Source organism: Amaranthus tricolor, chromosome 6, assembly GCF_026212465.1.
Source record: "Amaranthus tricolor cultivar Red isolate AtriRed21 chromosome 6, ASM2621246v1, whole genome shotgun sequence".
Taxonomy (NCBI): domain Eukaryota; kingdom Viridiplantae; phylum Streptophyta; class Magnoliopsida; order Caryophyllales; family Amaranthaceae; genus Amaranthus; species Amaranthus tricolor.
In genome coordinates, this window is record NC_080052.1 from 17426036 (window position 1) to 17453114 (window position 27079).

The 27079-nt window shown below is 33.2% G+C and overlaps 3 protein-coding genes across 3 annotated transcripts; 2 read left to right on the forward strand and 1 right to left on the reverse strand.

Annotated features, from left to right (window-relative positions):
• The first annotated feature begins 19915 nt into the window (after positions 1–19915).
• LOC130814865 (probable xyloglucan endotransglucosylase/hydrolase protein 26) lies at positions 19916–21761 on the forward strand. The gene is made up of 4 exons (XM_057681102.1): positions 19916–20107; positions 20199–20299; positions 20418–20611; positions 21025–21761. Exons 1-4 carry the CDS (start codon positions 19942–19944, stop codon positions 21431–21433), a joined length of 870 nt encoding a protein of 289 aa, XP_057537085.1. The 5' UTR covers positions 19916–19941; the 3' UTR covers positions 21434–21761.
• A 1919-nt stretch (positions 21762–23680) lies between these two features.
• LOC130814864 (AAA-ATPase At3g50940-like) lies at positions 23681–26401 on the forward strand. The gene is made up of 3 exons (XM_057681101.1): positions 23681–24210; positions 24845–25328; positions 26039–26401. The coding sequence occupies exons 1-3, from the start codon at positions 23681–23683 to the stop codon at positions 26399–26401; spliced, it is 1377 nt and encodes a 458-aa protein (XP_057537084.1).
• Positions 26402–26449: 48 nt separating this feature from the next.
• LOC130814867 (uncharacterized) lies at positions 26450–26861 on the reverse strand. The gene is made up of 2 exons (XM_057681104.1): positions 26724–26861; positions 26450–26629 (listed from the first exon to the last, which is right to left on the reverse strand). The coding sequence occupies exons 1-2, from the start codon at positions 26859–26861 to the stop codon at positions 26450–26452; spliced, it is 318 nt and encodes a 105-aa protein (XP_057537087.1).
• Between the last annotated feature and the right edge of the window lie 218 nt (positions 26862–27079).

A 27079-nucleotide genomic window follows, 5' to 3' on the forward strand; every position in this document is an offset into this window, starting at 1 on the left:
ATGTCGAAATTTAAAATATCTTGCATGTAATTAATTTATTGTTTAAGTTGTTGTTAATCAATATATTTTAATTTATTATATTATGATAATGTTATTATAATAATTAGTGTCGTAGTGTTGAATATTAAAAATTCGAAAATTTTTTTTTTAAAAAAAATAATATTACCAGTCGCACAAAATGTGCGACTGTGCCTAGGGTGAGTCGCACAAAAAGTGCGACTGGACCTAGGTGGAGTCGCACTTTTTGTGTGATTGGAATTTATTTTTTTTATTATTATTATTTTTTATTTTTTTTATTTGTTTGAACTTCGAATTATAAAATTTATTATGTTTAATTAAATTATTTTTTAAGTTATTTTTATTTCATAAATGTTATAGTATATTATTTTATTTTAATGTATTATTGTGCTATGATAATGTTATTTTATTTTAATTATTTTATTGAAAAATTAATTCTTTGAAAAAACAATGTATTCGATAAATTTAATCATGATTTTATATACGTGCATTGTTATTTGAATTTTAAAATTATATTTTTATATATTTCATAATCATATATAAATTCGTGTATTAGTTTCTGTACTAGTAATTTGTATTATTAGGGCTTATTTGGTTACCCTCTGTTACATTACCCTTGGAATTTTAATTTCCTAGGAAATAGTATTATCCTCATTTCTTTGGTTGCCAAAAAATCTGAAATTCCTAGAAATTGTAAAAGGGAATTATTATTTGTCGCCACCTTTTTCATTTTATCGCCACCCTTCTAATGAAATTACGATATTACCCCTGGCCTTTAAAAAATTACAAAAATGCCACTTAACTTTAAAAATGTTTAACAAATGTAATTGGCACTTAATAATACTATCATCGCTTAATAACATTATTATCGGAACTCTATATATATTGAATTTTCAGAGGCGTTATTGTAGTATATTCGAATTCAAACACGATACTTTCTCTCTAAAAACTCTCTAAAAACACTACGTTAACCTAAACAAGCTAGAACTCTACATCGAACATCAATGGCATACCAAGACGAGCATGGTAACGATTCGGTAAGTAATTAACCGGTTCGATTTTTGGCTTGAAAAAAAAATAAAAATTGGGAAGGAGTCGCACAAACCAGTCGCACAAAAAGTGCGACTGGACCTAGGCAGAGTCGCACTTTTTGTGCGACTGGTTTGTGCGACTAGAAATTTTTTTTTATTTTATTTTTTTATTTTTTTTGTGTTTTTGAATTTCGAAATTTAAAATATCTTGCATGTAATTAATTCATTATTTAAGTTGTTGTTAATTAATATATTTTAATTTATTATAATAATTAGTGTAGTGGTGTTTAATAGAGACATCCAATTTTACTTGATTCATACCCCTAATTCCCTTATAAGAATACATTTTAGAAAAGTATAAAATTTTGGCTTCTCAAAACCCACTTTTTTGGGCTCACAAAATGATACTTCTAATATAAAAGAATTTAAAGGAAGACTCATCAAAATTAACATAATAAATATTTTTTTTAAAATAAAAGTTTCAAAAATATACTTTCCTTCGTTTTAAATTGTCGTTACTAGGGATGGGCATGAGTCTTGGACCCTAAGAGTCTAGAACTGACTCGACCCTAATTTAAAGAGTCTAGGTCCACCTAATTTTGGACCCTATGGATCCAGGTTGGATTTGGATCCATTACCTTAGGGCCAGGGTCCGGTTTCGGCTCTACACGTTTGAGATCCTGATCCGACCCATGGACTCATTTATATCATTATTTAAAAAATCATATATTAGCTATCATGTATATTTAATTTTTTGATTTGAAATTTTATTATATTTTTGAACATTACGTGATTTTGAACTTTGTCCGGGTCCAAAATTTTTAGACCCTACGGATCCGGGTCTGGTCCAATGAAAAAATTAGGGTCTGGATCTGGATCTTGCTGGACCCAACCCAAATCCAACCCATGCCCATCGCTATACTCGTTACATTTCTGTTTTTTACTCTATCCAATGCACAATTTTAATTTTTAATATCTGTAATTTCATGTGATAAAAAATTTTAAAAAGTTCATATTATGAAAATATGCATTAATACAAATCAAATAAGATCCTACTTGATTATGTTTTACATTATACATCTAGAATTATATGCTACATAAGATTAATTGATGAACAATAATTGCTACAGAAACCGTGGCAACTATTAAAATCCAAAGAAATTATTTTATAATTCTTAAATAAAAGAGAAATAATAAAAAAAATTAAGAATCATGAGTTAATCTGATCATCACTTCCAATTTTTTATATCGATTATAATTAAATTAATTTTCTTTTCCTTTTATCCGTATGAATTCTCCATTCTACCTTCGAATACAAAAATTAAACAAGGAAGAATAAAAACTTACAAGGAGCAGGAATGTGGGTGATGATGGGCATGACATGAACAAGCACAAATCGATCAGCATGACACAACAAATTATCAACAGCCCATCTAACGGCCCGTTACTGGAGATATTAACTGCCACTGCTACGGTGGTCATCGCTATATATAGTAGCCGGGCCGGTTGTCTTGGGTTCTCAGCTTATGATCTTACAAGAGTTCAGTGTCTTCCAAATAATAATACCTTTTGATTAGGAAGAAAAGGAAAGAGGAGATGAACACGTAATTATGTTACAAGGTTGTTTGACTTTCGGGAAATAAACACGTATGGAAATATATATACTCCTATTTTATCTAAAAACTATTTTTCTAATCTATATACTAGTTATCAAGATTCAGATCTATAGATTTAGACAATAAAATTAATCTTTGAAATTTTATTAGAATCTTCTTTAAGATAATGTTACATTTATCTATTTTAGAAGATATTTTTTTCCATTAAATTTAAAATACTTTCACTGTTTTAATTTACTTGCAACGTTTGCTTTTTCACGTAGTCCAATACATTAATTTAATTTTTAATATCTTTAATTATGTATAATAAGAATTTACAAAAATTTGATATTAATAATCTTTGCAATGAGATGAATCAAATAAGATCTCACTTGACTATTTTTTAGTCTATAAATTAAAAACTAATCACAAATTAAGAGTGATGAATCAATAATGCTATTTTTCTAATATTGCAACTAATTTGAAATGGAGGAAGTAATTACCAAATTTATTATCTAAACCGATGCACCAGGTTTCATAGGTTAGAAAAATCGTTAACTAAAATATCACTTTAATATTTTACTCCACTATGTTCTGAGTTTGAGGTGTTTGGCAAATGACTGATATAACTGATTACAGTGACTGATTTGACTAACTGATTTTATTGACTGGTTTGATCAGCTGATTATGAACCCGTAGCTATAAGCAGTTTGTTCAAAAACTGCTTATTCATAACAATAAGTTGTTTCAATCAACTAATTTTACCAAACATTAACATTAAATACTTTGACAATCTATTCCTTTATTTGTATCAAAAAAAGCTATAATCGTCCGATAAACTATTTTGCCAAATAATTTTTTTCAAGGGAATGATAAAGAGATTGAAATAATCATTTTTTTTAAAAGGAGATTCAATTTAGGATGGCCAAAGTAATTATTTTGTCTTTTTGTTAGTTAGTTTGAAAATAAGAGAAAATAAAAAGTAATAATATATTAAAATAGTTGGATTATAAATTATAAATTAATAATGAGACAAATCAAATTTGAAGGAAAATAGAAAAACACCATCTCACAACGTATGGAAAATTAGTTGGATTAAAAATACTTCTATAAATCATTTCTATGAAAAAACGACAAAAAAGGAATAAATACTACTCCGAAGAACGAATTTGGGTGATAGGAGATTAGGAGCCGCCTGAGAAAACAAGTTGACTTTTTTGTTTTCTTTTACAATTTTTTTTTTTAATTTTTTTTTTTACACTTCATAGATCCAAATTATTAATTATTTTCTGGATTAATTCATGTTGTTCAATTTAAAAATCAATATGTGTACTTTTGCAATTAAAATACTCTTGTTCTTCTTTTGTGTACAATCTATTAGAGTATTAGTTAATATATTTTCTATTCTAAATTGTTTATTTGGGTTAATTTAAAATTCCATATCAAATGTAATTGCAATTAACAAGAAAAATTATTTTCTCATAATTTGACAAAGGAAATACAATGCTAATTACAAATTAAGAGTACTAAGTAAATAGAATCAAAAAATTAATATCCCATTTTGTGAATTGGAGAAAGTAATTGATATTTCAGATCTTGAGAGATTGATAGAGGGTGGGGTTGGAATAAAGAGGGGAATCGTTGGATTGAAGTTTGAGGATGAGAGGTAAGGGTGTGACCACTGGTTTAAAGGATTCCAAACCAGAATCTTTTTGTAAATCATGAGTAAATTTCCTTTGGCTCAAAATAAGACCATCCTCGGTGTATGTAACTTCAAAACCAAGAAAGTAGTTGAGTTTTCCTAAATCTTTGATTCCAAAAATTTTATGTAGATAAGCCTTAGTTGACTGTATGACAAAGATGTTATTCCCAGTGATGAGAATATCATCAACATAAACGGCCAATATAGTGATCGAAGTATCCGTGCGCTTTGTAAAAACGAAGTAGTCATTCTTGGATTGAGTATAGCCTTGAAAGAAAAGTTATGTGGTGAGCTTTGAGAACCAATGTCTCAAGGCTTGCTTAAGCCCGTAAAGAGATTTTTTGAGCTTACAAACCAAATTTAGAGAACAATTCAAACCATCAGGGATTTGCATATAGACATCCTCATAAAGGTCGCCATGTAAGAAGGCGTTATTGACGTCGAGCTAAAATATTAGCCCATGACGACTGACAGCTAAGGCAATAAGGCATCTGACAGTAGTAAATCGAACAATGGGTAAGAAAGTCTCTTGGAAGTCAATACTATGCTTTTGATGAAACCCTTTGGTAATGAGTCTCGCCTTGTATCGCTCCAAACTACCATCAGAACGAAGCTTGACTTTCTATACCCATTTTGAACCAATGGCTTTTTTACCACTAGGTAAGGAAACCAAATCCCAAGTGTTAATATCATTCAAGGCCTGTAGTTCCTTTTGCATAGCATATCTCCAAACTTCATGTTTTGCAGCATCTTTGTAAGACTTTGGTTCAAACCACTGAGATTGCTTAACCAAGAACACTTGAGAAACATTAGGTAAAGATTGAAATGAAACAAGATTACAAATATAGTAATTTAAATGTGCAGGTGGTCTTAGTGAGCGTGAATTTCTGCGTGGGAGAATTGGTTCATGTGAAGATGGAGGTGTATGGGATATGTTATCAGTAGGCGAAGAATTGGAGTTAACTAAGTCATGTGTAGGATGTGGGGAAACGTGTAATGGGGAAGTTTGGTGAAGTGTGTCATTGGAAAAAGTAGGTTTAACGTGTGAAGGTTGTAGTGTAGCATGTGGAGGAGAATTGGTGTTGTGTAATCTAGTAGGTAAAAGTGAGTAGGAAGTAGTATTAGGTGTATGCAAAGAAAATTCATATTCATAGTGTGTGTCAGGGATAGTACATGACGGTAAATAAAAAGTGGAAAAAAGGTATAGGATTAAGAATCTTTTGGTGAAAAGGAAAATGCTTCTCATGGAAAATTATATCTCGTGTAACAATGAACTGTTTAGTATTGAGATCATATACTTTGTATGCTTTTTGAGCATAGGGATAGCCTAGGAAGACACATGTGTTGGCTCGCGTTGCAAATTGTGGTCGGCCATGTTTTAGAGTAGACACAAAACAAAGACAACCAAAAGCTCGTAAGTGGTCATTATTAGGAGCTTTGCAAAAAAAATTTTGATAAGGTGACATGTTATTCAAGCACTTAAGAGTTAGACGATTACTAATGTAAGCAGCACACATAACACATTCACCCCAAAAATTTTGGGGAACATTAGATTGAAAAAATACAGCCCTAGCGTGTCTAAAAGATGTTTGTGCTTGCGTTCAACCACGCCGTTTTGTTGGGGAGTAGCTCTACAACTTTTTTGGTGTTCAATACCTAATTGTTTAAAAAGAGTGAACATACGATATAAAAGCTGTAGACTCAATTAGGAACGGGAACAGCAACAAGAGGGGGGGGGTGAATTGTTGTTGTTACTAGTTTAAGCGTTTTTGCCCTGTTTTTGCGGAATTGAATAAAATAAATAAAGCTTAAACTTAGAGCAAAATAAATGAAAGAGACAACGAGATTTTTACGTGGAAACCTTCTGGGCCTAAACAGAAGGAAAAACCACGACCCCACGGGATTTCTAAATTCTCCACTATGTTTAAGGCAACTCGTTACAATTACATTAAACATCTTACTTCACTCGAAGCGCATCAACTAGGCCAACTTCTCTCTCAAATTGTTTCACTCAAAGCAACAAATTTAGCTTCACTAAAAGCTAATTCTCTCCACTAGCTTCACTAGAAGCTTTCTCCTTAGCTTTACTCAAAGCTAATCTCTTCTCTAGCTTCACTAAAAGCTATCTAATTCCCCCTTAGACTCACCCGAGTCTAATTACAAATTCTCTCAAAAACCCTTACAAAAGGATAAAAATTCTCTAAAAATAAAATCAATGAGTTGCACAAGAAAATATTATAAATTAATTGGCAATTTTTCAAAACATAATTTTCTTGTAAAAATCTCCCAAAATAACGTATGATTTAATGGCTCATACTAAGGCAAGTTTTGAAGAATAACCGAGTCCACTATTTATAGAGCTAAAATCCTTAATTAAAATGGAATATTCCAATCCATTATTCCTTATCCAAAATAATCATGGGAATAATGTGGATTAAGCTACCAGACGGTTATTTCCACAAGACTTGAATAAATCAATCATACGGTTAAAACAACAATAACCGCTGTTCCCATTTACTAAAAATAGGTTCTGTTCCCTTTAAGCAGCAGTTTCTTCAACAGTTGTTCCTGTTCCAGTACCAACTGCTGGAACGTTTTTACTATTAATAGAAACGGTTATTCTTAATGGGAATGGTTACTTGCTAACTTTTAGGAATAAAGACCGGTTAAAAATGATAGCTAAGACCAATTCAATAACAGCTAGTTCTATATTTAGCAAATCCAGGATTCACTAAATATAGATCCTAAAATAAAGGATCTTTAAAATTAAAAACGTTAATTTTATTTTAGAAAAGGTTTGCCAATTAATTTTTATAAATTACTACTGCAATAAATTAATTTTATTAAATACATTAACTAAAAATAATAATTAAAATATAATAACCAGAATTTTCAGCTAACGTAGTCAAACTTCAGCTTAGGAACAGTGTGATGTCTCCAGACTTCAGTTTAGCTAGAACATCCAACTTGGGAACAGTAGATCTGCTATCTCCATTTTACATCCCAAGCGATATACTTCGCTTAACATCTTTTGAAACCTTTTGACATGTACGTTTCCATAAGCTAAGTCATAGGTACTATCAACGATCATAATCACAATCGGATATCGACCTGCACACAATCTCTAGAAACATATTCGCTTAAATAAAGTGTAGTCATCATCAAAACTCAAGAGGTCCAACAAAGGCAAATAAATGTTCAATCATATCAACACAATCGGATTTATTTTTCAACAAATACAACCAAGCTAAACGACTATAATCATCCATGATTGTTAAGAAAAAATTACAACCATTATATGTTCTATGAGGGTAAGGACCCCAAATGTTAATATGAAGAAGATCAAAAATATGAGCAGTCTTTATGTAGTTATCATGAAAAGGAAGCCTAGTTTGTCTTGAAGCGGGGAAAATAGTACAAATCAAGGATCTTTAATTCCTTTTGTATCAATATCTGGAAAAAGTGCTTTTAGCTTTGAGAAATGGGCATGGCCTAATCTCAAATGCCATAGCTTAGCATGTTCAATCATAGTCTTGAAGGATATAAGGGTGGTACACGCATGATCCTTGGGAGTAGCAAAAGTCTTTTGGACCATTGTGTAATACAAGCCTTGGTTACTATCACCAAGATGCAAAAAGATTTTCTTTAACAGATCCTGTAGAAAGCAAGATTGTTTAGCAAGTGATAGTCACATCCATATCAATACAAATTTTATATACAGAGATAAGGTTAAAGTGAAAATAGGTACAAAAAGAACATCTTTAAGCAATAATCCAGCACATAATGCAATATCGCCTTTCTTATTAACCCCATGTTTAGTACCATCAGGAGTGGTATTATTGTTGATCTTGCCATGGTGATGATTCTTCCATTTATCAGTTGCAAATGTCATAGGTTCCAAAGAGATTTAAGGTTTGTTAAGATTCTTATGACTTTCCTCTTGTAAAAGCATGCGATAAACTTCACTAACATCAGGAAGTTCTTTATTCATGAGAAGGTTGGAGCGTACTTGATTAAATTGTGGGTCTACTTTCATCAAGGATGTCATGACTCTTTGATCCTGTTGAATCTTGATGAAGTTTGTGGTGGGGTTGCAAGTACAAAGGGATCACTAGTGGAAAAAACCTCATTTGCTGCGGTTTTTTGGCCATTATTTGCTGCGGTTTTGGCCCCAAGCAATAGTAATAGCAGCAAATAGCCTAATTTAAATGCTGCGGTTAATAACCGCAGCAAAAAAGGGCATTATTTGCTGCGGTCAACCCATAACCGCAGCAAAAGAGGAGTATTTGCTGCGGTCAGCCTCAAAACCGCAGCAAATAGAAATTTTTTTTTTTTTTTTTTTTGGTTTTGCTGCTCCAGAAGGTGCTCCACGTGCCGCGGAGTTTTACGCGTGCCATGGAGTTGTAATTTTTTTTTTTTTTTTTTTGCTGTTTTCTTTTAATAGTATTAAATAATCCAATAATGTACAATATAATAAACAATGATTAATCCAATGATAATCACCAATTAACTGCAATAATCACCAATAATCTCTTTGTAAACTCTCGATCGTATATATGATATAATAATATGTACATCATATACAAATTAAAGTCCTAATAAATCAAAAGGTGCTTTTAAACTTGACACAATTACTTTTAAACTTACTCTAGTCATAAAAATAATGAATACTTGACTCCAAAAAGAGTGTCACACATCAAAAGCTCTCGGTTTTTGAGATTCAATCCTTCATGTTTCATATAGAAAGCAGCTTGCGAAAGTGAACAGTGGATTCGACGAGTTGAGAATTTTTGTCCATCGAATAAACATCGACGTGGCAAACTATCAATCTGCAAATCCAACAAAACACAAATAAGCATTAAACTCATCCAAAAACATAAATAATTAACATCCTAGAAGTACATTAGAATACCAACTTAATCCTAAAAATAGAAAATGAATAATACATTATCAACAATCAATCACCAAGGAACTTGATCATTCACAAACATCGTGCGTTCAATCTTAAATCTTTATAAACATAAAAATAATGACACAAAAGCAACAAACCTTTTGAACCTGATTGAAGCTAAAAGAATTGTTTATTAGCTAAAAGATATCATCTTGTATTTTATAAGTAATGTATATAAATCTCATTTCATTCTGAGGTTCTTTAAATCTCTTCAGTTTCTTAGCCGCTTTTCGATAAGAAAAAGCCACTATTCTACTTCCAAATTTCTTCACACAGATAATAAAGCAAAGCAGGTTTAATACTAGCAAATATAATTAAATTACATGATTATAATCTTACATGATGTCGTTTACAAGAACAACTACCCATTGAACCATTGATACCACATACATAAGTAATTATTCACATTCAAATATACAACTATATATATACATAAGTAAATTATTCACATTCAAATATAAAATACATACCTTGGTAATGAGATATGATAATTTTGTTTCTACAATAAGATTATGTAACCTACAATGAAAAACAAAATCAAAATTAGTATAAAAAGAGATTAAATTCTTATTAAAACACAATGACTTGAAAAAGAACAAGACTAGCCCTAATTTCGTGGCTTTTGAAGGAAAACCAACAATGGTGGGTTGAAGAACTTAAACAAAGATGGAGAAGGAAATTCGTGCAATGGGTGGTTAATGAAGCAACAAATCTCAACAACATAGGAACTTGAAGAACTTAAACAAAGTCGTTGGGTTTGGAAGATGATGAACAAAATGAAGAGAAAACACAGTAGAGTTATATGATTTGAAAAACTTGAAGAACTTGAAGAGATTTTTCGTGAGTTTTTGAAGAAATTTTCTGAAATTGAAGAGTTTGAAGAAGAAGACAGTCATCGTCGTGGGTTTTTGAAGAAAGTTAGTTTAGGGTTTCAAGCAATTGAACGTTAAAACGCGGTTTTTATATTTTTTGAACCAACTATTTGCTGCGGGCTTCTTAAAAAACCGCAGCAAATAATAGTTTTTTTAAAAAAAAAAAAATTTATCTGGGTTAGAATGTACTCCGCGTGCCGCGGAGCTGTGTCTGTCTGCATTTTGAAGTTTTTCTTCACTTTTTTTTTTTTAATACTTATTTGCTGCGGTCTTTCAATAACCGCAGCAAATAATGCTTATGTTTTATTTATTTATTTATTTTTTAGTTTAATATTCACTTATTTGCTGCGGGCCATACCATAACCGCAGCAATTAATTGTGCTACGGACTATTTGCTGCGGTCACACCTTAAAACCGCAGCAATTAATGGTTTTTTTTTCTTCTAATTCTTTTTCCTATTTATTGCTGCGTATATACAAAAACCGCAGCAAATGATACGCAGCAAATACGTTTTTTTCCACTAGTGGATAAAGGTCTAAGGTCATCTATTTCATCCCATAAAGATTTAACTTTACTGAAATATTCAGCCACACTCATATTTGGTTCTTGAGAATTATTGAGGAGTTGCTCTTGTAGCCTATACATTTGTGAAGAAGATGGATTACCATATCGAGACTCAATAGTCCAAATGGCATTGGCAGTTTTGAAATACATGATACTTTTTGCGATATGCCTCTCTAAAGAAGAAATGAGCCAACTGATCACCATGTTATTGCATCGTTTCCATGCGCGTTCATCTAAAGATCCATCAGGAGGTTGGGGGAAACTACCATCAACAAAAGACATTTAATTTTTTCATCAAGACTTATAATCATGGACCTTTTCCAATTACTAAAACAAGTGCCATCAAACACAACCGAAACTTGATGCTAGCGGAATCCGAAGGGTGTAAATAATAAACACTGCTTGGATCTTGGGTGGGATCGGTTGCCGGTTTAGAGATATAGGTATGCACAGTGGTGGGTTGATTTTCTGGTACAGGTTCCATGTGAGAGGAAGAAAGGAAGAGGATAAAAGAAAGCAATTCTTGATAAACCAACAAAACAAATTTATGTAAAAAAACACAAATAAAATAAAAAAAATAAACAAAAATAAACAAAAATTAGACAACAATGAGACCTAAGTCTGATACCATGATAGAATGAGAGAAAATAAAACCTTAATGGAAACAAACAGAAATAACTAACGCGCCCTTTATATAGGGAACAAAAATATGTCTAACTAACCATGGTAAGGAGTTATTAAATAACTAACCATTAGTTAGTCTAAAAAAACATAAACTAAAAAATAGCAAAAGAGTACACTAAGAAACAGTAGCAAAGAACATTAATCTGGGCTATGTTCAATATCCTCATCAATATTTGAAGTTTAGGCCATTAAAGAAACGAATCATCTTCATAACATCAATGGCCAAAAATCTAAGGCGAATCGAGCTAATCTATGAATTTATTAGTGTATTCAATCACACTTAGAGGATGTTACTTAAGGTAAAATAACTCGATGTGCTTCTGACAATGTAAAGTCACTAGGTAAAAACTCTCCCGTAGTTTCGTCAAAAATTCTTAGAGAATATACGCATTTGTTTAGTCGTGATTGAGTTTTAGGCATGTATAGTGAAAATAGTTAGGTTACTTAGTTCATTTGGCTACAATAGTATTAAAGAAGATTAGAAAGAGAAACATGGGTGTTTGGCAAAATAGCTTATTAACCAATATTAGCTTATTTTAGTACAAATAGAATGTTGGATGGTCAAACCAGTCAATACTAATGTTTAGTAAATTAGTTGGTCGAAACAACTTATTGGTATTAATAAGTTGTTTTTGAACAAGCTACTCATAGCAATGGATCCTAAATCAGCAGGTCAAAACAGTTAATAAAATCAGCTATTAACTACTAGCTAACAGCCATTTGCCAAACACCCCTATAATAAGTTGATTATGACCTTTAAAGACCATATTTTAACATTTTTCGTTATTATTATTCACCTTGAGTTTGCTCGAGGATGAGAAAAAGATTAAGTTTGGGGGAGTTTGATAAGTGTGATGATTTACACTTATATTATACATTTTTATGCTTTTTTTTTGGTAGATTCGTCGGATTTTATAGGTTGTTATAGATTTTTTTTATTTTATGTTATTACACTGTTTTTGAGCAGCTAACCTATTTTGGTGATTTTTAATGTGTTTTTGGTCGCAATTTTAATTAATAGATTATGTAGAGATGCAATTGAAAAGATTGCAAAAAGGAGCTCAAAACGTTCCCATATGAAGAAGTTTTAAATTTTAGCCAAACAACTTTCCAAAAGCAAAGGTCAACTCGGCTTAGGTGGTAAAGGCCTAAAATTCGAGACGACATTCAAAGCAATAGGACTCGGAATAAGCCGAGTCGACTTTGCTTACAATGAAGCGTTGATTTGTTTTCTTTGCTGCATTTACTTGGTTTTATTATTACGTTTTGTTTTACTGTTTCTAAGGCATGATTGTTACCCTAGTTGCATCCTCCTCAAATTAAGTTTTTGAACTCCATTGTCATTTCATCAATTAACGAATGCAATCTTGCTAGAACCTAGAGAAGATGTAGCCCACATTGGATGAATAAAAGCTGAGATAGAAGAATTCTTATATTACTCGTATTATATAGCTTAAATAATTGAGTTTACACCATGTGGATCCAAGGTCCATCAATATTTTCAACTAATAGCATTCAAGTTATGTATAAAAATATATATTTATAAATGCTAATATATGTGTTGGTTAAATTAGTAGGAGCCTTTCAATGTGACAACAACAAACCATGTTCAAACCTCATGGAGCAAAAAATTTTTCAAAAATATTAGCAAAATTATTTAATTTTATTTAGATATGGCTGAAGTATACAATTATAATTGAAATGAGTTCTGATTATGTTGGTACCGTTGCAACTTCTTGTGTACACTTTTTTTCCTTGTATTAAATCAATATTTAACTTCTAGTATGAAAATATTAAAAGGTAATACTCAAGAATAATATTTTCAAGTTGTACATTTAATTATTTTAAACCTAAACTAGTTAGAGTTGCTCATTATCTACCTTTAGTGCTATTGGCCTATAATTTTGGGCACTTAGATTTTAGAAACTTATAGCTTATTAATTTGTCATTATTCTCTCAAATCCTCATATTTGCTTAGCTAGAAATAGAAACAACTGCAAAGAACCATACACTAACCAAACAAAACAAAAGGCTCCCCAAAACAAATAGCATAAAGATATCCAAGCTAAAGAAAAGAAACCAATGAGGAGAAAATTAAACAAGAGACAAATATGTTTTTTTTTTTTTTTAATTTTTCCCTTAAAATAGGAATAAATGATGAGTAAATAGAAACATAATAATAAAATAAGCACAAATAATAGAAATGTCTACCTTTTGTTTACTAATCAAGTGTGTATTTCTTGTTTCTCTCCTCGGCCCATTTTTTCTTGGGATTTCCTAGTCAATAAGATGAATATCATAAACAAGATGATGATGAACATGTTGATTCAGGAACAGAACTTCTTAGTAATCCTCCTGGCGTTCGTAAATTAGGAGAAAACGAACATGTAAATGAGAAACATGATGTAAAAATAGATAAAAAGGATAAGGAACTCAAAAAGAAGCTTGAAACAAAGAAGGAGGAACTTAAGAAGCAAAAGAACCTACACAAGATAAAGAAAAAAGAACTAAAGAAGGAGAAGGAACTTATAAAGTAGGAGAAACAACTTAACAAGAAAATGGAGAAGGAACTCATAAAGAAGGAGAAAAACCTAAAGAAGAAGAAGAAAATGCGACCTGAGCCACCCAAAACTGTGCCTGTTCAACCCATACAGCAAAACGAACAACCCAAAACTGAGCCAGTGCAACGCATACAGCAGCCGGAGCCACCCAAAACGGTTCCAGAGCAACCCATAAAGCAAGCTGAGCCAGCTAAAGATGTGCCCAAACAAGAACCTCAAGCAGGTGGAATAGCAGAAACAAATTTCCCAGGAAAATGGGAATTGACAGTTGAGAATGCAGGAGTTTGAGGCATGCATTTGCAGTTGATGCCTAATGACAGAATTGTGATGTTTGATGCAACTTCATTAGGTAAATCAGCTATTGAGTTGCCTCCTGATCGTTGTCGACTACTTCCTAACACCAATAATACACTTGATTGTTATGCTCATGCTATTGAATATGATATTGCAACCAACAAAGTTAGAACTCTCAAGGTACTTAATATCATCGTATACACTACTCATACATCTTTTACGCTTTTATATCTTCTTGTCTCAGAATTTTTCCTAGCAAAAGATGCACAACACTAATTCAATTGACAAAATCTTTAGATCAACTATATAGCTTGGATGATATACCAACATATATACATTTTGGTTTTAAAATAACTATATGTTCAAACCTCTATCCTGTGTGAGAACCGTGTTTTGTTTCAGTCGGAGCATGTACCACTTTTTCCAAGAGGAACCAAGTTCGCTCACTGCCACCTTAGTCATCCCCTTCCCTCAGCCTAACTTGTACTAAAAAATATCTCAATCCTATATAGATCAAGGATGCAATACATACCTCCTCCGTGTTCATAATAGTCCCTATATATTATGTGTTCCCGCTATCTGATACAACATTTTGAGCTTCATATCTTTGAACACGAAAGATATAATCAAAGTAGCTACATTTTCAGTTTTTATGCTATTTGATGCAATATTTTGAGCTATATATCTTTGAACAATGAAGACATAAATAAACTATTAACCTACCCCAACATTTTTTGTTGCTGCTCCAGGTGCTGACTAATCCTTGGTGTTTAAGTGGAGGACTTTCACCAGATGGTACTCTAATAAACACGGGAGGGTGGGAAGAAGGCGAGAAAATCATTCAATACTACAAATCATGCGACACCTGCGATTGGAGAGAATCGAATGTAAAGCTATCAGACATGAGATGGTATGCTACCAAAACAATGCTAGGTGATAGAAGTTATGTAATGTTTGGTAGACGTCGTGCTTTCAACTATGAATTTATTGCTCCAGAAGGTGTACCCAGCCCAGGAAAAGTAGACTACAACTGATATACATGAGAACAACCTCTATCCCTTCATTCACCTTGCACCAGATGGAAACCTCTTCATATTAGCAAACTTTAAGGCCATGCTTTTCGATGTACGAGCCAACAGAATAGTTAAAAGATATCCTGATTTGCCTGGTGGAGCTAGAAACTGTCCAGGCTCAGCAACCTCTATAATCCTACCAATTAACCTACAAAACGACCCTAATCTCAATATAGAAATCATTGTCTGTGGTGGTGGACAACCTTTAGCCTTTGGTAAGGCCGAGAAGGAAGGAATCTTCCTTCCAGCCTTAGACACTTGCAGACGAATCAAAGTCCTAGACCCGGCAGGCAAATGGGAAATCGAGACAATGCCATCAGCTCGTATTATGAGCAACCTGTTGAATTTACCTAATGGTGATGCAATCACCCTTAATGATGCTAAGAAAGGAGCTTCAGGATGGCAATTTGCTGATGAACCAATTTTCACACCGTTTTTGTATTCCCCTTGAAAGCCTAATGGACAACGGTTTAAGGTTTTAGCACCCACTACAATTCCTGGGATGTACCATTCATCAGCAGCAACTCCCAGATGTAAGAATGTTTTGTTGCTGGAAGTAACACCAATCCAGGATATCAATTCAAGAATGTGAAATTCCCTACTATACTTTCCCTTGAGAAATTCGATCCTCCTTGTCTTGACCCATCACTTCCAACAGATTAGACCTATGTTTACCTTACAAAAACAAAGACTTAAAACTATGGACAAAAAATTGATTTTGTATGTAATATAGCTGTTCCTGGATTAGTTCAGCAAAAGGATGTAATGGTAACTATATTTGTACCATCCACCATTTACGACTCACAGTTTCTCCATGAGCCAATGACTTCTCATCTTGAAACTTACAAGTTTTGTAGCTAACGATGCAGGGAACTATCGGTTGCAGGGTGATGCACCTCCTAAAGGTGAGATTGCTCCTCCTGGTTGCTACCTTATGTTTGTTAACTACAGCGGTGTTCCTAGTGTTGCTTCTTGGGTTACACTGCAAAATAGATTGTAGGATTCTGAATTCAATTTTTTTCAGAAAATTGTAGAAAATGCTCTTGTTAGGATCTCCGTACAGTAGCTTCAGGTTTTGATACTTTTACATTTATACTTGTAGATTTTACTTTGGTTTAAGTGTTATGGCAAGCTAGACTAGTAAGGTTCTGTTTTTGCTGACCAAAATATGTTGTCAACATATTCTATCATGATAAGTTTTTCAATGAGCTTGTACACAATAAAAACCGCATAAGAGCAGAGTTGCCTACTCAAAAAAACCGATGATGTTCCATCCTAAAACCAATTGGTAATCAAAGGAGTAGCTCATCAAGCTCATATTTTAGTCAACCTCTCTAATTCCTCGATGTGGGATCAATTATTTTTCCAACATTTCATGTATTGTATTAGTGTTTCTTTTTAGATTACAATGATGCAGTTCACTTGAGTATAAACCATTTATGAATGAATGTCAGCACAAGAAGAACAGATCAGGAAAAAGTAAAGAATAACAAAAAACAGTCTAGCTACTTTGATTTCGCCTAAATCTGAAAATATTCACTAGGTTGAATATAGGGGCAAAGTTAGAAATTTAAACCAAAAAGGGTCAAACAGTCAATATAGTAGCAAAAAGAGTCAAATAACCGATCAACTAGAAAAATAGTTAATGTTGAATGATCGATTTATATAAATTGGTACAACCACGAATGATAATTGTATATAATACAAGTTAAAATAATTATTTTTGTCTAAAATTGGAAACATTTTATAATTTTGAAGAATAAATTAAATTATTAATATTAAGAAATTATTACCAAAATTTGAAATGTGTAGCTTGAACGAGGAATTGAAGATTTAAACCCCAAATCTCAAATTTCATTCTACAACTTTAACCATTCATTTTGACATAGGACTAATAATACAATGGACTGCGTTTATAGACCATAAAATTCGTTCCTCCTACAGCCCCTATGTGGCTTTTGTTGGAAAATAATTCACATGTGATCCTACATCGAAGAATTAAAGAGAAGTTGACTAACATATATACTAGATGGGCTACTCCTCCTAAAACCAATTGGTTTTATGGTCGAACCTTACTTGGTTTGTGTGCAAGTCAACTCTCCTCTTGTGTGCGTCTTGTGTAGAAGTCCAAATTTATCAGCTTCGCTATGATTTATATTTTATTATATTTCTTATTGCTAGAAGAAAACAAAATAAAAGAATTTGACTTATCATAATATTAACCCAACTAAACAAAGAAAAACAAATATACAGAAAATATTTCAATGCATTAGTGAACTAACCTCTGATTATCTGATACAGATAGTGAACATGTTTCAGATGAAAACACCTGATCACCCTTTCTGCTTAGGCAGAATTGCAGAAACCTCAATAGAGCACAAAGTAAGATAATCATATAAGAATATCAAGAGAGCTAGAGCTTACAAGTATCATCTCTACAACATCGTAAACCATCATCGTACATACATAACGAAGATACCTCAAAAATCCGACGATAGACACCATCATCAGTTTAGGTAACAGAAACAAAACACTTCATATAAGCCTGATTAAGAAGGGAAAATGACAGTTTGAAATAGAAGAGATATATATAATGTTTTTTTTTACCAATTATGATTCAACAACTTCATATGATAATAGTCTATTCCATTTGGCCGACAGTATTATATTGTATTAGAAAATGATAGAAATGTTGACCAACTACCAACAAAGAGCATGAAGTTTGTACAATGCCTGCACGTTTCAGCTCCTGAATAGATTATAGTTAACTCCATGCCTGCAAACTCTTCATTGCTCATAAAATTTAAGTTCTGTGCACGTCCATTACCGCGTTCCAGCTCTGCAAATAAGTCTTTCCTAGCTTGTACATTATGGTCTTTATATCAAAATCAAGTGTACGGCCAAGGTAATTTTTATGCATTATATTTTGACTAAATACAATGTACAAAACTAACTTGGTGCTGGAAGAACTTAAAAAATTTAGTTAATTTATTAGAGAATATTCGTGGTGATGTACCAGGCCTAGCCCTATAATCTTAAATGAATATGTTTTTTCATCTTATTACACTTTTTTTAAGATAATTGATACCTTTTTTTATGTAGAGTATAATTAAAATATTGAGAAATTTCAAGTGGTAACCCTAAATTTTCGGCTCTTTCACGTGGTAGATAAATATTTTTTTTAATCCACGTGGTGACCTTGACCTTTCAACTTTTCCACGTGGTAGACAAATGCGAAGTTTTTTTATTAACTTTACACTATTTTTACCAAATATACTAACACTTTTTTCAAAAAACAAACGTCATGATCACCCTAATTATTTCAAAATCCAGTCGAAATAATTTTTTAATTTAACCAAAAATTGAACATTTTGTCTACCACATGGAAAAGTTAAAAGTTCAAGGTCATAACCTTAAAACTACCATGGGGAAAATCCAACAACTCAAAGTCACATGGAGTTTCCCTAAAATATAGGAGTATTACATTAATTTTTAACCACATTGAAATTATAGTGGGAAAATATGGTCTCGGTCACGGTTGTGGTAGGAGTCCAGAATCGGACTTCATGGTTAATGTGTTCTTTATTTGGTCACGCTAAACTATAAATCGCTATAATACGGAAGCAATGTGACCCTTGTTTGCACTGTGATTGAACATAACCGGAGACAAACCAACAACGAATTACACAATAAGTCTGAAATTATGTGTTACCTTTGTACCATATCCAAGAGAAGCGTTTAGCCTTAGTTTTTGACAATTACCATGATTGTGCCATAAAGCTTTATCCCTGCCTCCAAATGACTATGTTACTTGGAAATAAATGTCAATATTTGAAACATCTTCATGTCTAAGTGCCCAACTTTGTTATCTGTGAAAAATTCCAGAGATTTTGAACTAAATTCAAATGTCCAAGTGTTATATCCATATCTAAATATTAAAGATCCAACACTTAAATTCGATATGAAGTAAGAAGTCCAAAAAACAGGATTCAGATGTCATACTTAACACAAGTGCAATGTTAACAAATCATGGGATCTCAGCACGAAAACTTCAACAGCTTGTTTGGTTAACAGTATTAATTAGTGGCAATGAGAATGATTTATAATCTAAATTTTCATAATATGTATCATGTCATTCACATGTTAATGAAAGTTTGATCATAAAAAGGTTTTTTTATTCACAATTTTCCATCACCAGCTAATACTAAATGTTCAAACGGTAATGCATTAGAATGAATTTTATGAAGACAATGAGATTGTTGAAGGAGAATAAGCATGGCCGCTAAATTTACAAGAAATACTCCTACCAAAATTACACTAACTTTTCATTACCATTCCCACCATTTAATATCGGTTACCAAACGGGCTGCAAAGATTTCAATAACAAATAAAAAAAGAGGAGGGGACCTTTTCAAGAAACATAGGAAGTAAGAGAAAGGCCTGCAGACATGTAAAAAAAAATACATAAAGCAGACCTTTTCAAAGACTCCTACACATATCATCAGCATTCATGTATTGCTACAACCTATAAAATCCATGAGAAACAAACACAGAACCATCTCATCACCATCAAAACAAGAAAAGGAAGTATTTGAGATGGGAAACCTTAGAGCTGTTCTTTTAGTCTTATTTGCTTCTTCAATGGCTCTTATATGTTCTGTGCACGCTACATGTCAAGACAGTACTGTCTTCTATTGGGGTGCTGATCGTGGTCGTTATATTGGTTCAGACACTGTTGAACTCATGCTAAATAAAAGTGGAGGTAATTTCATGAAATGCATAAACAATAAATTCTGATAAGATTATTAGTGATATTTCCTTTAACTTTAATTTGTTTTGCACTATATTATCAGGAACTGGAATAAAATCAAATGTATTTTACATGTATGGATCTATTAGCTTTAGCATCAAGCTACCTTCTGGCAACTCTGCTGGAACTGTTGCCACTTTCTACGTAAGTTTCTTGATTATTACTTTTATGTTGCTAAGTGGCTCCGTCTATGTAGAGTTTAGGAATCGTAAGTATAAAATTGATGTTTTAACTGATAATTCTTTACTGTGAAATTCTGCAGCTCTCTTCTTATGGTGATACACATGATGAAATTGACTACGAGTTTCTTGGAAATGTCACTAACGAACCTTACACAATTCACACGAATATTTACACTCAAGGATATGGTAAACGCGAAATACAATTCAAGCCTTGGTTCGACCCAACTGATGGTTACCATACCTACACCATCTTCTGGAACTTCTATGAAGTCGTGTAAGTTTCTGGATCATGTCATGTTTAAGGTGGTGTTAGGCCTGTCAATTTGTCACATAATCACCCTATGAGTCCCAATCCACGGGTACCCATTGGGTGGGTGTGATTATGTGACGAATTGTCACAGCCTAACATGATATTAGAGCTGAAGGTGGTTCTTGGAGCTCACATGTGAGAGAGTGTTGAAAATACTCACATGTGAGAGAGTGTTGAAAATACTCACATGTGAGGAAGATCTCACATTGTGAACTTGCATATAATGCTTTGAGAAAGAGCGAACCTATTGAATCTTAGGCCTTATTATCTTCAACATAACCAAATAATATTCTATGAACTCTGATGTAATCAATATGATTCAATTAAGTATATAAAATATTCTAAGGTTTTAATCGACATTGTTGTCACATTTTCAGGTGGATTGTAGACGGCAAACCAATTCGAGTTTACAGAAAACACCAAGGCTATGATTACCCAGATGCACAACCCATGAAAGCTTATGCTAGCTTTTGGAATGCAGACGATTGGGCCACTCAGAAAGGGCGTGTTAAGACCGACTGGAGTCTCGCACCATTCAAAGCCATGGTACAGAACTACAAGGATGATGCTTGCAAATGCACTCAGAATGATCAAAGCTGCGTGGATAGATGTAGCGTGAAAAATGAAAATAATTGGTGGACAAAGGACAAGTATCAAAAACTCAGTCCAACACAGAAGGAAGAGATGGACAGGATCAGAGCTAATTATATGATTTATGACTTTTGTGCTGATCCTAAGAGGTTTAATGGAACAGTCCCACAGGAATGTTCTCTTGCACAATACTAATATGATCATCATTGAACCTTTTTACAAAGCTTTGTGCCTCAAGAAATAGGCACTATCAACATCACAACATTATTTCTCCTATTGTTTCAATGTTCTTTTTTATTTTTCATATTTCCAATGAAAATTCATTCATTCTTGTATGTCATCCTCTACAATTGGTTGCTTCTTTGTTTTGATTTGTTCTATACGGGTTTGAAACTTTCTATTTTTTCTGGTGAGTCATTTAATCTCTACTTGATCCGAGTTGACTAGGGTTTCCTCAACTCAAAAGGCTCGGGTGTAAGGTCTTTTATCTAATCGTTTTTATCAATGTGGAAAATAAAACTCGTGTTTGAAAATAGAATAATTAAATAAGATGAATTATACATAAACAAATATTGAATTCTTATTAACGTATATTTTCAAAAAAAGAGAAAATATTTAGGAATGTAAGTTTTTTTGAGATTGTAAATTCCCCAAGCTAGGAGACGTAGATAGGCAGCCAACAGCGATTGTGTGATTTATACAGCCCAGCAAATGAACCTACGAACATTAGGCTATTGCCTAGCTATGGAGGGCACAAAGATAGGGTTATCTTTGAGGGAAGTAAGCTTACGCCTTCGATTCTTGAGTGTCGTAATAGGAAGAAGACGATGGAAGTCATCATCAGACTTTGAGATTCGTCTAATGAGTTGTATAGTGAGTTGTCTGGTACTTCTTTGGGCTCATTACCCTGTATCATTTATCAGCACATCGATAATGCTTTGACTTCTGCTTTTGTTGAGAGGTGGCAATCGGATACCAACCTTTCACATGCCCTGAGGTGAGATCATCATTATGTTGCACGACTTGCAACAAAAACTTGGATTGTACATTGGTTGTTAGTTGCTCGAAGAAGCTTTAGTACAGATATGAGCACTAGCTCTCGGAGGCCTATTTGGGGAGCCAATGAACAAGTTGCACAGGAACGGGGTGTTTAACACTAGGAGCATCAACGTTTGTAACCTTCTAAGCATGTGCAACAAGACTCGATCTTTACGAGTGCAGTCTATAGTCACTACATCGCTATCGTGGGGTCAACACTACCAGTCAATAAAAAGCTGAATAGATGTAGGGTTTGCAATCAATAAACGAGTTAGATGTCCATCGCCATCCATATTCGTATAAACCACATAATTGTCTTCTGTTGCTAGACAAAAAACAATGTTGTATAAGAGACTTATCATCCATCTCTTCACGTCTAATATCTTGCCTGAGGTTATATATTAATTCATACTAGCATTAACTCCAAAATAATTTCGCCTAATCAATGTCATACCAGTCGCACTAAGTTCTCTTATATGATCTCGATGTCAGTTGGCAACCTACTTGCTTTAACACGACCATCTTTGTACCTTGTAAATGTATGATTGTGTCTTGCTTTATCACCAGAACACACTCTCACCTTCAATGATTTTTCTTCAGGTTTACGACAATATCCAATAATCATAAATCAAAAACCACATGCCATACTTTTGAATCCTGGTAGAGCCACATTACTATGTCATGCTACTGACTTCTAAGCTTATTGTACCGATGACATCCTAGATGTAGACTAATTGTAGAATGACCTTATTTTTGCTTATAAGACACACGAGTGAAACGAAAACCAATAGCAATAATCATCTTATCCGCCCAAGCGTGCAATTCATCTGATTCGAATTGCCTACCCATAATAAATATCGTTCAATAATATACTTCATCCACACAAAAATTCTCAAAGTTTTCCTAAAGGTATTACTAAAAGATTGAAAAGTAAATAAAAATAAATAACAAAAAAAATAAAAATATTACAAGTCGTCCGTTTTGCGCAACTCGTTAATTTTTTCCGAAACATTACGAAATCCAACTACAAACTTGAAATTAATACTTACCTTGACATTTTTAGTGTTAAATTTACCGTTCATATTATTTGAATATTAAAACTTAACTAAGAGCGTTTATTTTAGGAAGAAGTTTAAAGAAATGAAAAAATGAAGTAACATAAAGGACTTAAAATTTTCAGTATATAAATATTAAAGTCCAAAAGTAACGATACAATAAAAAGGATAACAGATGAATATGAATGTCCTTATTTGATCAACCAAAATGTGAAGTAAACATTTTTGGGTTCGTCTTCCCCTCCAAGAAACAGCAAACACAAGAAACTCCTAGATCCTTCATACTTCACAAACTCCCGATCACAAAAACACACCAAAATCACAAGCTCAATGCAAATTTAGCAAAACAATGGTGACTTTCAGTTACGACACCATGAATTTACCCCCACCAAACACCATTATCTCAACAGCCGCTTCGCTAGCCGCCACCGCAGTCCTCATAGGTACACTCGCAACCGACTTTATACCTCAACCAATCCAACAATTCTTCTCCACCCAGTTTACAAACCTCTCAAAGTCACTTTCCTCCCAGCTCACCGTGGTCGTCGACGAATTCAATGGCTTAACACCAAACCACATGTTTGAGGCTTCCAATGTTTACTTGGGGACCAAGATTTCTCCCTTGACTCGTCGTATTAAGGCTAACAAGAGTAACAAGGAGAATTATGTTAGTTTTTGTATTGATGTTGCTGAAGAGATTGTGGATTATTTTGAAGGGGTGAAAATTAGTTGGATTCTTAATAGCGGTTTAAAACAGAGTGTTGAAGGTGGTTTCAATAAAAAGAAGAAGAGAGATAGTGGAAGTGGATTGGAGAAGAATGAAATGAGATATTTTGAGATTAAGTTTCATAAGAAGTACAAAGATTTGGTGCTTTCCAGGTAATTTATCTAATTTTGTATTAATCTTCAAAAACCATTGAGTTATTAAGTTTGTTTCTTGGATGAGTTATAACTTATTAGAATCACAAATTGAATCTTTGACTATCTGTGATATTTTGCGAAGAGTAAAAATATACTTCTGATAATGGTTATAGATACAGGGAAAATATGTTCTGATAATGATATTAGAAACAGGGGAAATACTGCATTTCTATATGTGTTCTAATAATAAAAACTACATAAATATTTGTGACATTTTGTAGATTTAATCTCACTTCTAATTTCTGTTATGAAGTTTACGGTTTGTTTGGTAGGGGTAATAAAAACATGGTAATAGGAATGAAAATTAGTATAATTTTGATTGAAAAATTACTTGGCTACTTGATGGTCATGCTTGTCCAACTTTAATTATCTTATTTTATTCATAAAATTTATTCTAATGCATTACGATGATATAAGATGGTAATGGAAATTTGTAAAAAAAAACTCATTTGTGATTAAAGTTTCATTACCACGGGAATGCCATGAAACTTTTGAGTAAATTTTACACTATAAATCATTTTCTATTACTAACCAAACGGATTTTTAATGTATTATGGGCTCATATTGTTGTGTCCGAACTCTAATCTATCAGATACTTGCGTCACGTCCTTATAGAAGCAAAGAACATAAAACAGTCAAGCAAGGAAATTAAGTTACATACAGTTGACTATAATGGAACTGATTACTGGAGTTGTATAAATTTGGATCACCCAGCAACATTTGATAAGATTGCAATGGACCCAGAATTGAAGAAAGGATTGATAGAGGACCTTGACAGGTTTATAAGCAGAAGAGAGTATTATAGGAGAGTTGGGAAAGCTTGGAAACGCGGGTACTTGCTGTATGGACCTCCTGGTACAGGGAAGTCTAGCTTGGTCGCTGCCATGGCTAATTACTTGAAGTTTGATGTGTATGATTTGGATTTGAGGGAGGTTATGTGTAATTCTGACTTAAGGAGGTTGTTGATTGGAACAGCAAGCAAGTCGATTCTTGTCATTGAGGATATTGATTGCTCTATTGATTTGCAAAATAGAGATGCTACAGAGGATGGTGCTAAAGCTGCGGAAGATGAAAAGGTTTGAGTTATTCCCTTCTTGGATTTTGTTGAATTTAGGTTTATTTACCAGTTTAAATCATGATTGATGCAGTTTTGATAAGTTATGCTACTGCTTGTACTCATTTTTTCACCTTTCAATAAGCTAATAAAGTTGGGGGAATAGTTAGCTAGGATTGGAATCATGTTTTGAGTCAAGACTTCAAGGAACAGAAGTCATGAGTCAAGACCATATAACAAATGCTTACTAAGATTTTGAGGGTGTTTGGCAATTAACTGTTAGCTTTTATAATTGGTTTGTTTAACCAACTGGATATATTGGCTCTTTGGTTGGCTTTTAAGGTAGCTGAAAAAGCTAGGTATTTATTGAGATGTTTGATAAATTTACTATTGGCCGTTGACTGTTTATCAAAGAAAAAGTCCAACAAAAAAGCTAGAGTAGGTTTTAATTTTGGCTTCATCTGGCTAAAAAGTTTTACTAAACACTTTTTTTAAACGCTAAAGGTGAACCAAAAAGCTCCATGACTACATAACACTTACTAGCATAGCGCATGATTTCTTGCATTATTTGCTCTGAACTCAGCTAGGACTTTAGAATTATACTTCGATGTAGTCAGAAAAGAATAAAAGGCATACCTGCTTCATGAGAAATTGTATGTATCATTGTTGCTTTCAGAAAACCTTCACATATTTGCTCTGTAAAGATTTTCTTATATCTCCACTTACAAATAGGTGAGTTTATCAGCCTTGCTTAACTTCATAGATGGGTTATGGTCTACTTGTGGTGATGAACGGATTATAGTATTCACAACCAATCACAAGGACCGTCTTGATCCTGCACTGCTACGCCCTGGCCGAATGGATGTGCAAATCTACATGTCTTACTGCACTTTCAGTGGGTTTAAGCTCCTTGCTGCCAATTATCTCGAGATTCATGATCACCCTCTTTTCGATGACATTATGAAATTGTTGGATAACGTTAATGTTACACCTGCTGAAGTTGCTGGTGAGCTTATGAAGAGTGATGATTCTTTATCCGTGCTTGAACGTCTTGTTAGCTTTCTAACAGTTCGAAGTGAAATTCAAGTCTTATAGAATAGAAGCTTGAAGGGGAGAAACCTTGAAGAGATGATTCTTGAAATATTAAATTTGATCTGGATTCTGGAATCCATTTAATGATTCTTTCATTTTGCCTAATTGGGCGGGTACTTTACCTCTGCAGTACTCAGTGAAGTCGATCAGTCTTGGAAAATTCAATGGTAGTATATCACAATTGTGAGCCCATAACACATGGTTGATATCGAGTAATATCGAACACGAATTCTGAGCAAAATAAACACAAATTCTGAACAAAAGATATGGTATAGCAGACAGGACACCTAAATAAATGCTTTGTCTGCATTGTCCGTCAACAAACCTTGAAATATCTGCATATTGGAGAAAGTTTGAGCAGCCATACTAGTAGGGACTTTCGAGCTCTCCTTAATAGCATTGCAGATACATCAAATTCCTTGATTGGATTATAAACTCGTGCAATGTCACCCTGCCTAAACATATTCAAGAATCATGCTCCCTTGAGCAGTGTCAAAGTCTAATTTCATAACTAGGCTGGAGCACCATACTCATCATGTATGATAAGGTTGGATCATAAGCTCTGCAACAATATCGTGTCTAACATATTATACAGTCGATATGTCCTAGTTTAAGGAGTGCCAGAGGCGGAGTTCGCAACCAGGCTGCACTACCTTATCAGAAATGATCAATAATAGCTAG